This window comes from Charadrius vociferus, unplaced genomic scaffold (genome assembly GCF_000708025.1).
Source record: "Charadrius vociferus isolate BGI_N301 unplaced genomic scaffold, ASM70802v2 scaffold213, whole genome shotgun sequence".
Lineage (NCBI taxonomy): Eukaryota > Metazoa > Chordata > Aves > Charadriiformes > Charadriidae > Charadrius > Charadrius vociferus.
The window spans coordinates 4,249,146-4,261,865 of record NW_009647828.1 but is presented as its reverse complement, the minus strand read 5'-3'; the positions used below and the strand labels follow the sequence as shown (position 1 = coordinate 4,261,865).

The window sequence follows — 12,720 nt, the reverse complement described above, 5'->3', positions numbered from 1 at the left end:
TCTACTCAGAAATCCACGGATCTCTCCAGCAAGTTTCCTAAGCCTGTCACCTCTTTATCGCCATGTACACCGTGTGTGTTTCCAGCAACAGAAATGAAAATAAACACTTGTGTCATCAGGAATCGTAATACATCTATGTAGTTAAAAAGCAGTCACATCTATTCTCTTCTTGTAAACACAGGCTCCACTCCCCTTGACAGCCCTAATAAACCTTCTCTGCCTCAATTGCAATTAGAGTTTATCTTCCTTTGAAGTACAATTCTGGACACTCACTTCTTATTCATTATGAGCTTTTCCAGGACTATTTAAGACACTTGTATCTCTCTCTCTCTACCCGCAGGCAGCACAGGATCACGTTTCCTTCCCCTGCAGAGGAACAGAGATGATAACCTGTCACAGGATTTCCTAGTACACAGTATTCTCAGTTTTAAACTGATCGCCTCTAACCTTCAATAAAATCCTTGTTATCAATCCCGCATCTTATATTTCATTTAGTACAGTTTAATTCCATTTCTATTATAGAAAACCTAGACGATGGAGAACTCGATGATGCCCCAGCCTTTCTCTACAGGAATTAAGCCTCAGCTACTAGAGCATCTGGTGGTCCTAAACCTGTCTCAGCAGCACACAAAAATAAGGACACAAGGAACTCTACTAGTATACTCTTCCAGACAACTGAAATCATACCACCTTACCTGCAAGGAAACAGACTTTCCCCAGGTTAGTCACCTCAAAACCAAGCTCATTGATTTACATTCTGCCTGCTTGAACAGAGTGGCAATCTGGGGATTTATATCTGGTCACAACATATTTTAGCTGGAAAGTAATTTTACAGCATCAATAGAAATTTTTTAAAGTTTATTCTTCACTTCCTTGAGTAAAACTGCTTTAGAAAGTTTTGCATACACTCAAAGGCTTAAGACAACCAACTTGTTCTCTGTATATGAAAGTCTGACTCCACTGCACAGCATTTACTCCTGCGAGCAGCCTGTATGGTGCACAAAGACTCTTCCAAGTACTTAGCAGGAAAGATTGCTTCTGTTGTTGATGTGTTCTACACCAGATGTTTTAAGATGGACAAATACATTAAAAGTTAAGACTAACACCAGTGAGCTAGACAAACCCATTCATTTTTAAGCGGAATCCAGAGAGAAAGCTATTTTCTCAGAATGTTTGTGTAGTTTGAAACAGATCTCGTTTTGTTTTGTCCAGTGACTGTTAGCAGCATCAGAACAGATTTATACAGGTTTAACAGAATTTCATAATACTCAGCACTGTATTCAATAGCTGGTATATAATAACCTTTTAAGTGAAAATACTCAAACAAGTCTGACAGTCTTAAGTATTCCCTACCCATGCCCAAAATAAACATATCTCAGCTTTCAGTTGGATGATATTTGCAGGAATTGACTTAACTGAAAAATAACTAAAGTAGAAAGCCATGGACCAAACAAAAAAACCTCATTTTTATCCAGGTTAATAAAATGCTGCTGCAGTGGTGGGTGTGACTTTCCTAAAACTGATGTCACAAGATTTCTCTTTCAGAGAGACAGTTAAATTAGTTACCCTCCCCTAACCTCTGGGAGGGCATATAGAAGAGTATGCAGAAATTACAATTCAAGCCCCTCAGAGGGTGTTTTGACCTCTTGTCTTGCCCTGACCTGCTTCAATGTGAGTTTTGCAATATCTTCTGCAAAGTGTAAGATAAGAGGCCAAAGGATAAGAGTTACTGAATTTCTTCCCATGTTCCCAAAGCGACCTAGGACATCTTTTGGATCTTCACTGGCTTGACTGGGTACAGAGGTTGCCTTATCGAACGTGCAGGCAGTCAGCACCTTAAAGGGATTCCCGGGTGCTTGGACACTTCACAGCAGAACTTAGTATTTTAGGGGGGGAATAAAAGCACCAAAAATTTGAAAATGTTTATGATGCTAATAAAGGGAGGGAGGGAAAAAAAAGATACATTTATACTATACATTAAATCATGTCACTAGTAGAGCTTTGGAGATTTCAAAATCCTTTCCCAACTCACTGCTCTGAGCCTCAGTCTGTCCTCTCTCAAAGGCAAAAAAAGAACAATCTGCTAAAGATACTTATGGGTTCATTTTGCCTAGAAAGCAATTAGTTTTCAGCCGACTTAAGTATAAAAACTTCTTTGCATCTCCACGTTCCTGTAGGGAAAAAAAAAAAAAAATACTGGGCTATTCTACAAAAACATGCCACTTTTATGTCCAAAAAAGATCACACAGATGTCTAAGTTTGTAGAAAAGTTTATTTTATTCTGTCACTATAAAAAACAGCAAGAACTTTATATATATACAATGCAACTCAAAGATATTGAGAGCCTTTAGAGGGATAAGGATGTTGACAGATTGTGACATGACACAACCCAATTATTTCATTTTTCCAGGATATGGTGGTATGTTTGCTATGACTGCTATAAATGTCAGCTGTGGACTGAAACTCATTTTGTCTCATGATCCCCAATCTCTCAAAGAAATAAGATGCTTACTTTGGGATTAGCCTGTAACAGCCAAATCATGAGCCAATGCAGTTACCTTTATCCAGTACATCCCAGTGCAGCCTCTGTTCAGAGCACTGGAACAAGTATGACGGGAGCTGCCCCGTCAGACTGAACTCCCTGCAGCATTCCTGAAGAAAAAATTGTGTCACAGTCGTGAATGTATTTTTAATCCGCTACTCTCACATCATCACCATCAAGTATCCCACTTCTTTTCCCCTTTTCACATCAAACATTGGCTACCAGCTTTTTCACAGGAGTATCTCTACCATTCATCCAGCCCACAGCAGGCTTTTTTTTCCTGTCTCCATCTCTTCTCCACCCTTCCCTGTCCTACCAGTGACGCTAGCCACTACTGGCCAGTAATTTTAATATACAGGCAAGTTCACGCTTTCATTTCTCTTATATAATACAACCTCACCAATACAACCAAAGAGACAGAAGCCCATTAAGTAATTTAGTATAAAGCTATGCAGGTAAGAGAATGCATCACCCTCACTAGTAAATGACAACAGTCTTGTAATGATGTGCTCTATGAACCATTTCCACTGCTTGAGAGGCAGTTCTCTATTTTCACTATGATCAAGCATCATTATTTTAATATCCTGATTCTCCCAAAAGTATTCTATTCTAAGTACGGACGATGTATTCATTACAAAGCTAAATTTTAAAAAGTAACTTAAAGTGTTTTCATTAAAAGTAAGCTCCCTCTTAGAAAAGTTGAGATTCAATGACTTTACCCTGAACTTCAACAAGGAATCTTTACATGACAGTCACAAGAAATCCTGGAGTTGTAAACATACAGCTTTTATAGAGAAGGGTTCTTCACTTTAACACAATGGACAGGGAAACAAAGTTTTTAAATTCTTACACACAAAACTGAAATGCAGAGCCATACCTTTTCAGCACTGGCACCCTGACCGTGATTGTTTATGTTGGAGCTTAGAGCCAAGGAGTGAATTTTACTGTTTTAGTTACCCAGACACACAATTAGTAGTTCAGCAGCCTTTGCTTTCTAATTGATCTGTTCACATGACAAATGATGAACATCTCACTTGTCAGTGTCGTAAGCAGTAGTTTCAAGATCTGAAGTGTTTGACAGAGCTGCTGGAACATTTGAAATTTTACTACCTCACTTTCCTAATTAACACATGAGATCCAGACAGCCAAGCTGACATTTTACAGTTAGGCAAAAGAAGTAACTACTGTTCTATTAAACACTAAGTTTGAATATCTAATGTCTTTTCTTAAAAGCCACTTGGAAATTAAATTGATGCTTTCACAACAGGACCAGGAACTACAGCTCACTGCACTCTCACCCGAGATAGTTAAAAAAAAACAACAACAACTCATCAAAACAATTAAGACACAGCAGCACACACTTTCTTCATTCTGAAAGAAGACAAACCTTTAACACCACAAGCGTAACACAAAGAGTTTCTCATCTGCCATTTCTTGCAAGATGCAGGTTAACACCTTACGTAATGATCCTGGTTTACGATGAAGGTAATATTGTGGTTGCAAGGACAGAGACCTTTTACCTCAAAAATGTCGGAAGAGGAAGAAAAAGCCTCAATAGTTAGTTTGAGAGAGTAAAAGTTAACATGCCACATGCCCAAATCAGAGAGGAAATACTGTAGAGTGGGAAGATGACAGATTCTAAGACTTTAGTGAATTTCATATTTTGACCCAAACCAGAATTGTCCCAACAATTTTAATGAGGCCAATTACTCACTCAAGTAGTATCTAGATTCACTGCATGAAGTCTTACAGCTGATACTGACAGTGGATTAAACATTTAAATATTTAAATAGCTTATTTGAAGTATTCATCACTTTTGTTTCTTGTTAAATTCTGTCTTATCTTAACAGCATTTGTTTACATGACAGTAAATCTAAGAAGGCCTACATTCATAACACTTAACGGCTTCTAAAAGGCCAGAATGAAGTTTTACTTCCAAAATTAGTTCTCTTGTAGGCTTTGCATCTTAACTGCCAAAATCCATCAGTGTCTTTGGCCACAGTTGTATAAAAGCAACAATTTGAAAGCCCATCTGAAAACTTCCTATACTCATAACAAACGCTCTTTATAAGTGCATTTTTGTGATTCCCATAATTTATTAACTTGTAGCCCCAAAAGGGAATTAAATATTGCCTGGACAAACTACAATATTTGGTGTCTAGGCATCAACCTTTAGTTTCTACAGTCATACCACACTGGAAAAGATCAAAAATCTGGACAGATTAGTTGAGTGACAAACTCTAAATTTGCAAAAACACTTATATGGTATTAAATGCTTGCATTCCTGAAATCTTTAAAAACCTGGCCTCATGTCTTAATTTGTACTGAAAAATGAAGTTTATATTTGCACATATTTTAAATATGTGTTTTGTAACTGGTTGTTCTGTCCTCACAGTGGTCATTAGAAACTATTTGCAGCAACAGATAATAGAACAATATTTTAAGTATCTAGTTTTGAAAACATTTGGGAAGCATCACAGTTTACAACTGACACCTTCCTCTTTACAGAGCTCTTTACGGTTCTTTTTACAGTTTCCATGTTTTTTAAATTCTGCTCTAGAACATGTTTTTAAGGAAGTTCTTTCCCACAGTGTTTTCTCTTAAACACAAAAATACATCTGAACAAGACTCAAAAAGTTGCACCCGTAGATAAAATTCTCTCTCAGAAACAAAGGAACATGAGTTACCACTCACATTACTTTTGCAATCCAAGATACTTATTACTAACTCTTACACTTCCACTACCGCAGCAACAAGTTTCTTTATACTGAAACAGGTCATGTAAACTAGACAACAGCAAAGAACCACAAGCAAGAAGTTCATACAATTTGAATACCCCCAAACTCAACTCTCATTCTCTGATGCTCATCATGCAAAAGCATGTTATAGGACTGGTCATCAAATCCAACCATCCATGACAATGAAGGACTGTGCGTGCACTTTGTCATCACTACAAACGACCTCTTAGTCGGTATATTTATTCCCCCTAATTCTAGGAGAGAATGACTCACAGATCTTACTTCTTCAGTGCAGAAAAAAACTTGCAAAAAACTTCCTTCTAATTTCTAGCCTAAGTTTAAACTGATGGTGGAAATAGCACCAAACAAGAACTTTAACTGTTTAGATTTCCTTCTTACAGTTCCATCAGCAAGGGATGTAACCCTTTAAGTAAATGTGATGTAAAATTTACATCTGTAAAGTGATGTAACCCTTTACCACTCAGTAGTTCAGGGTGACCTTCAGCACTCTATTTAATTGCTAACACATTCTATTTCATAGGCAGCCCTCTTATCTAGTATATAAAAAAATAAACAACAACACTTTGTTCATTTATTAAGTCACAAGGACTTTTGCTTTTCTGAGGGGGGGAAGCCAATACTTGCAAAAACACACCGCAGTAATACAAAGCAGATGATCCTTTCATTTGCTTCAAATTACAAGTAACTAATTTTCAATCAGCAATTGCATACAATGCAACAAACTCAGTTACATTATCTGGTTTGATACTTATCACATCCGTCAACTGCAAGACTAAAATGCTGACACATTCTAGTTTGAAATGGCAACATGATGCAAGCACTCCAAAAAAAAGTTTCAGAATTGCTGTCAAACTTTATCCATGCTAAGTTTGCTGCATTATTTGACATTTATCAAGTACAGAGGAAGCTGCATTGATTTTATTATAGAAAATTATGTTTTTAAAGATTTACTCAGGAAAGAGATTGAGCCTTACCTCTGGTTTACTGAGGCTGGATGACACAAGAGCACCTGATCCCACATCCAGATCCCACTGTTTTCTCCCACTGTTTTCTGGATCCAGTGCAGCAATTCGTCCATCCAAAGTGCTGATAATTACTAGAGATCTGCAAGTTGGAAGCATTCAGTCAAAACTACAGCAGTATGGACTTTATCTATTAGCTGTTTTCTACATTTAACACAGTGCAACTCCCAACTTTAAAGTTAAGTCTATATATTCTGCAAAAAAGCAATTTAACTTGGTAGCCCTGCCTAGACCAACAAGGGAGAGTAGAAAAGTTGAAGTCTGTGGCTGGATGTCATAAATTAATTTACATGCTATAAGATATTCAGAGTTCAGTTTCAGGGGAAGATAGTTGATTGTGTGCTCCCAAATGCAGGTGTTACCACAACACTGAATGAGATCATCTTCTTTTGAGATATTTATACGAACAGCATAGATCTTATTTTTTTCCCCGTCCCTTCCACACTGATCTTTAAGACATCCTTTCAAACCAACCTAGACTAAAACTATTAACCCAGCAAATCAGTAGCTAAGACATATTAAGTTGCAACTAAGTTTTCAATACCTGTGGATGAAATATTGAAATCCTGAAGATTTGACAAGCCTTAGAATAAACCAAGTCTTGCTTAAGGTATACACAGGACACTAGAAACAACCTCCAATGTCTGCAGACAACAAAGCAAGCAAACTGCCTTACGCAGCTTAGGCTTTAAGTAGCCTGTCTGTCTGGGGAGACATGGTAATGGCAGGCTAACTGTTGATTTCTACAGTGCCTGAAGCTCATCAGTTTTAGTAAATCTTGTTTCTTACACAGCAGTACAGTTAGAATAAGCATTTCTGATTAGGCTAGAATTCAAGCATTTAAATAAAAAAAAAAAACCAAAAAAAAATCAAACAAAACAACTGAACAACACAGAGACAAAACACTGACAAGGCCTTTTCCTTGAAGATTGTTTCACTCAGACCTAAAAAAGCTGGGATACGTGTCCAGTTTTGGCGTGCAGCAGGCTCTCCAATCTTCAAAGGCTGTGGGAGTAGAGCTTGATCACTTTACAGACTGCTTGCACTGCAGGAGGCTGGATCTAGTGACCCAGAAGGACCTTTACAGACATTGGTTTCAATGAGAATAAGGAACTGTGCAAATAAAGCTGATGGGTAGATTAACTATTTTTGGGTGGGGTGAAAGGGGGGGGAGGTAATGTACACAAAGACATGTATATGGATCATTATTTTAAACAATAAGGGACACTACATTACTGTGTAGAACTAAAGCCAAATATATTCACTTGTCCAAAGTTACCAGCGCAGTAAGCTGAAGTTTAGAGAGGAAAAGATGGGGGCTATAATTTTTCTTTAATGAGGGAAAAACTAAAATCATGTTCTTAAAAACATGTTCAGGGATAGTGGCTTATTACATCACCTATAACAAAGGTCATATAAAACACTGCAGTTTTACCTGTAAAAGCAACCCACACATTCTATAGGACCTTACACTGTACTATATTGTTAATAAATAAGAAAATTAAATACATCTTTAACCTTTACCAAAATTAACATAGCAGCTCCCACACTTCTGAAGGTGGCCAAGCATCACATTCCTCCAAAAGCTTAGTTTAAGAAACTTAGAAAAATACCAATTGTGCAAATATTTGAAAAGTAGAACACATGACTTTTTATAAGCTGAGTACATACAATTATTCAAACTGTACAGAAACCAAGACCAGGTTAATCATAAACCAGACTGCAGGAGACTATCTATTCTCAAGCACTGTAAACAAGTGCTCGCACACTAAAGACCTTGGACACACATTTAGCAGAATCTGTTTGCTTTATGGTAAAACAATTTATCTGAAGCCCTCTAGCATTGCATAAAAGTATTATCCCAAGTGGGTCTACTTAAATTGTATGATGACCCTGCTGACAACTAGGTTATAAAAAAGGTAGAAACGCAGCTAGAATGGAGATAATTTTGGCATTAACACTGTAGAGAAGAAAAATCCTAAAAATCGCACTGTGAAATGTCTCCTTCCCATCTACTCCCATTGTTTTTCCTTTATCTAATTCTTCCTGCTTGACTTCTCCCTCAAGTAACAAATGTTTTATGCCTTTGTATCTTACCCTTCCTTATTATCTTTCCCCACCAGATGCAAACCTCAACCTTTCCCAACAGTTATCTCATTATTTAACCCTCACCACCGCCACCCAAGACAGCAGTTTTGGAATCTGTACCTGCATCATGATCTTCGGTCACCCAAATTGTGGTGTAACTGCACTTACATTTTAAGGTTAGCTGAATAGGAAGGAGGGAAAAAAAAATAAACATGCCTTCAGAGGAAACTTTTGTCCAATAGCACACACTTTGAGAAACTCGTTTATCCCACTGCATCTGCACACCATAAAAATCCTAACTTCTCTTAGCTGCAATGGTACTCTTTATTGGTCCCCTTGGCCAGCAGCTCTACAGTGGGCTTCTGTTTCACAAACTCCACCTACAGAGCTAACACTTCAATGAGACATAGGAACAGGACTGGCTGAGCTAAACCTAATCTTCCATATGGCTACCTTTAGAACTGGGACTAGGTGCAAGAAAAGCATTGATTTCTCTCTGCTTTTTTAATGACTGACTCATTTTGAACTAAATAGTTGTGTTTCTGGTCCCATCTTCATCTTGCTCTTCAACAATAATCCTCTGTGACAGAAAATAACTGCTAAAAATCCTTATTCTTGTAATAAAATCCTTTGTTACTTACTCTATTTTTCTATAAATTAAAAACTTCATACCTGTTCTCCCCATCTCTGACTCCAGTGAGTTAAAATCCTGTCACTTGAACTCTAATTGGTGTAAGATTGGCAACTTGTCTACATGTGCCCTAGACCCATGCTAGTGTTACACTTTCTCACTATCAGATTTTCCTTTTTTCAAGTTTCCTCCCTTTCTCTGTAAGATTCCACTGCTTGCAGCTTTGCATACTGAGAGTATGAATCGGTGCCAAGAGATCTTCCCATCTTTCAAGTAGTCTAATCAAGCACTAGATTAACACACTCTGATAAAAGCAATTTAGGCAACTACTTCAAGAAACTGTTTCAGAGCTTAAAAACAGGCAGGCAACCTGCTTTTTGTCACCCCACAGTGTTATAAGTTTACTGTAGCATAATATGCCCAGTTCTTACAGCAAATTCTTCGAAACGCCAGTAGAATATGGCCACGATTGAAGAATAAAGAGCCGTCCTATTAGCCATCTCTTTGCAAGCCTTTGCTGGCTGATGAGGTTAGGACTGTACCTGCAATTCCATTACATTAAACTGCAATAGTGATATTCTGGATGCATCTTTGGGGCACCTAATCAACAAGTTCCAAGGAAAAGGAATTCCCACTTTAGCTTCTATTTTCGTTAAGCCTGATAAACTCTGTTATTCTCTGCAAAATGACACCCCATCACTGGCTATATCAACACTACCTTCTGACTGGGGTAAAGCTTAAGGACTACCCTGACCAAAGAAGCCAGCCTCCAACAACACAGAAGTTTTCTAAGAACACTACCAAACTAGGCTTCAATGATGCATACCACCCCACACAAAACTCAAAATACTACCCAACTTAAGGTCAAAGGTAAAAAGATCAAAAGTCACAACTATAATGTCAAGGAAGTGAGGAGGATGAAGACAAACAGCATCAAGGCTGCAAATTCCTGAAATGGCAAGATATTTGTTGGAAGTAAATCACAGACTATACTAGGGAGTGAATTACACCACACACATAGTAGAGAAGGAAAAAAAACCAAACAACCACACACCAAAACTAAACCAGAATTGCAATAGTCTCCACAAGCCTGGACCAGAACAAAAAAAAATACAGAAAGGAATCACTCCAAACTAGGCAGTTACGTAAATCCCAGGATCCATCAACCAGGCACCTGAAAAACGAACATCAGTAAAACGATGAAGACACATACTTCACCTTGCCTCTAGCTGCTGCTCCAGAGCATACTATGAAACAAGTGATGGAAGAGAAGAAAATCCCTTCTGGGCCCTTACAGATGGCCAGCAGAAGGACTAAAGCATGGGGCCAGTACAGTATGGCGTGTACAAAGGTTTCTGTAATCACAGCAGCTGGCAGAGACTAAGCTAACACTATATAGTCAGATTTTATTTGCACTTTGTCAATATGAAAACACATCTGGACATACTTCCTCCACCCCAACCATCTACAAACAGCCTCTATGGTTAAATGAAAGTGTTTTCTTACCATTTCCTATCCTTTTTCGCTCACAGACACGACCTTGTTATTGAAGTGCAGTTATAACGTTCCCCCTTGAAACTATGCAAAATATCTACTGCAAACTTCTACATACATCAACAAAAAGCCAGTCCTGGGCCTTAAAACCATTATTTATATCCCATCATGGGCACAGGATATATTTTGAGATCGGGTGGCCTGAACACATCTCTGTTCTACTTTATAAAAGTGAAGGTATCTGATTTACCTATAAACAGAATAAAAGGGCTAAGATTGCAAGGGAAGATGTAGACAGGATAGAGAAGGAATGCTTACTTAGCTGATCTACACCCTTTGACTGTGCCAAAAAAAAGGTATCTATTCAAATGAGTTGTTTATGTTAGAAAAACAAAGCAGAATTTATCATCATTTTAGTACAATATTCATCACTATTGCTGTTTCAGTTTAAAAAAAAAAGACCAACACAACTGTAATACAGTCCACCCTCAAAATACCCTCAAAAGCCATTTGGGACATTGCAAATAGGGCCGTTTGTCAAACTTGAACTCTTAAACAGCTATTGCAATTTCCAAACCTGCATGTTTGTACGTAAAGAGCACGGTAATTCACCAACCCTCACATTTTCTTCCAGGAAATTAAAAAAAATCCTCAAACCCAAGATAATTACATTCATTTGCCTACAGCAAAAACAACTGGGGTTTGTTTTTTGGGTTTTGGTTTTCTTGGTTTTTTTTTTTCAGATTATACTGACACGTTATCTTAAATGGATATTTCACTGCTGAAGAACAATTAGCTGAGGTGAGTAGAGTTTTCACAGATGAAAAAAATAAAGAAATGCAGGCAAATACTGTGGCCAGGCAGCCATTCTATTTTTATTTGATGACAGCAAATCTATTCCTATGCACTAATCAATTAGCAAACAGCTACATTTAATCTCAGTCTTAAATTACTAAATTGAACATCTTTAGTGTATTTTACTTAGCTCTAGTCATCAAACAGAAAATCCATTTTTAAATATTTTCAGGGTAAATGAAGGTCTTATTAAAAATTGAATACAGTAGAATTATAATAAACCAGGTAGGATTTTGATGACCTGACACACAAAAGAATATCACAAAGTGAATAGATTTTCCTCAAAGAAAACAGAATGCCAAGTTATCAGCCTGTTTCTTGCTCTAAGTGCTCGGCTATGCTAACAAAAAAGCTTTGGGCTTTTCATTTTTAGAACAGGTTCTCAAATATAGTAGGCATTTAGTCATGCTCTTCTTCCTTTAAACTCTGGTTGTTACTTATCACCTCATCTTTCTCAGCCAATTCAGAAACAGCTCAGTAACATTTCTGCACTTGAGTCATTCATTAAAATCTTCCTTTTGCCAGAGCTCCTTGCCACATGCAATTATTAAGGATTTTATTTCCTCTTGTTATATTCTGAAACTTGTTCAGCAATTTGTCTTGCATGTTTGGCTTCCCTTCAAGCGTACACCAGTGTCTGTGTTTAACAGACAATTAAGTAAATAGGAGAACTGTATTTTCTTTAAAAGAAAAAGAAGAGACAGCAGAAAGGGATACAATGCTCCGAACAACTGTGAGTTGCAGGTGCGGGAAAGAGGTCAGACTACAGATGCAGTGCTGTGGGTCTCCTTCCCGCAGGCACAGCACTGCCATGCGGTAACAAGTAAAGGAAGGGATCGAGACTTGGTATTACCAGGGTGAGTAGACTGGCCAGATGTCACATAGCATGACATCCGGCAGCGTATTTGTTTAAGAATTAAGGCACCCTTTCTCCCTACTAACAACCACAGAGAAGAGCAAGGACCTTAGCGATGGTGAGGTCCTGAAGTACCCTTTCCTTACTGCCACCTCTCCCTCGCCCCTCGGTCCAGCTTGTCCATCGCTGCTGGGTTCCTTCCAGCCCCATCACGGGACTCACTTCTTCCACCCCTTCACCTCTCCTCCCACCTTCAGATACTTCCCTGCGTGTTCCTACAGTTCAAACCCACGCACCAGCTTGCGGCACCCTTGTTTCTCCACGCCCCCCCTTCCCAACGCGCCGCTCCCTCCATAAACAACCTACAGCCCAACTCTCCCGCCCGCCTGCCTTCGCTCTTCCCAAACCCCCGAACCCTACCGAGCGCCGCTATCCCCTGCAGCGCACCCCGCCGAGCCCACTCCTGCACCACC

The 12,720-nt window shown here is 38.5% G+C and overlaps 1 protein-coding gene across 1 annotated transcript in view; it reads right to left on the bottom strand.

The window, feature by feature from the left end:
* EIF2AK3 (eukaryotic translation initiation factor 2-alpha kinase 3) overlaps positions 1 to 12,431 on the bottom strand; it is a 43,865-nt gene extending 31,434 nt beyond the window's left edge. Inside the window, exons 1-2 of the mRNA XM_009882554.1 lie at positions 12,394 to 12,431; positions 6,276 to 6,405 (exon numbers count right to left, since the gene is read on the bottom strand). Of these exons, the coding sequence (XP_009880856.1) occupies positions 6,276 to 6,405; positions 12,394 to 12,431 (168 nt within the window). The remainder of the gene's footprint in view (positions 1 to 6,275; positions 6,406 to 12,393) is intronic.
* Between the last annotated feature and the right edge of the window lie 289 nt (positions 12,432 to 12,720).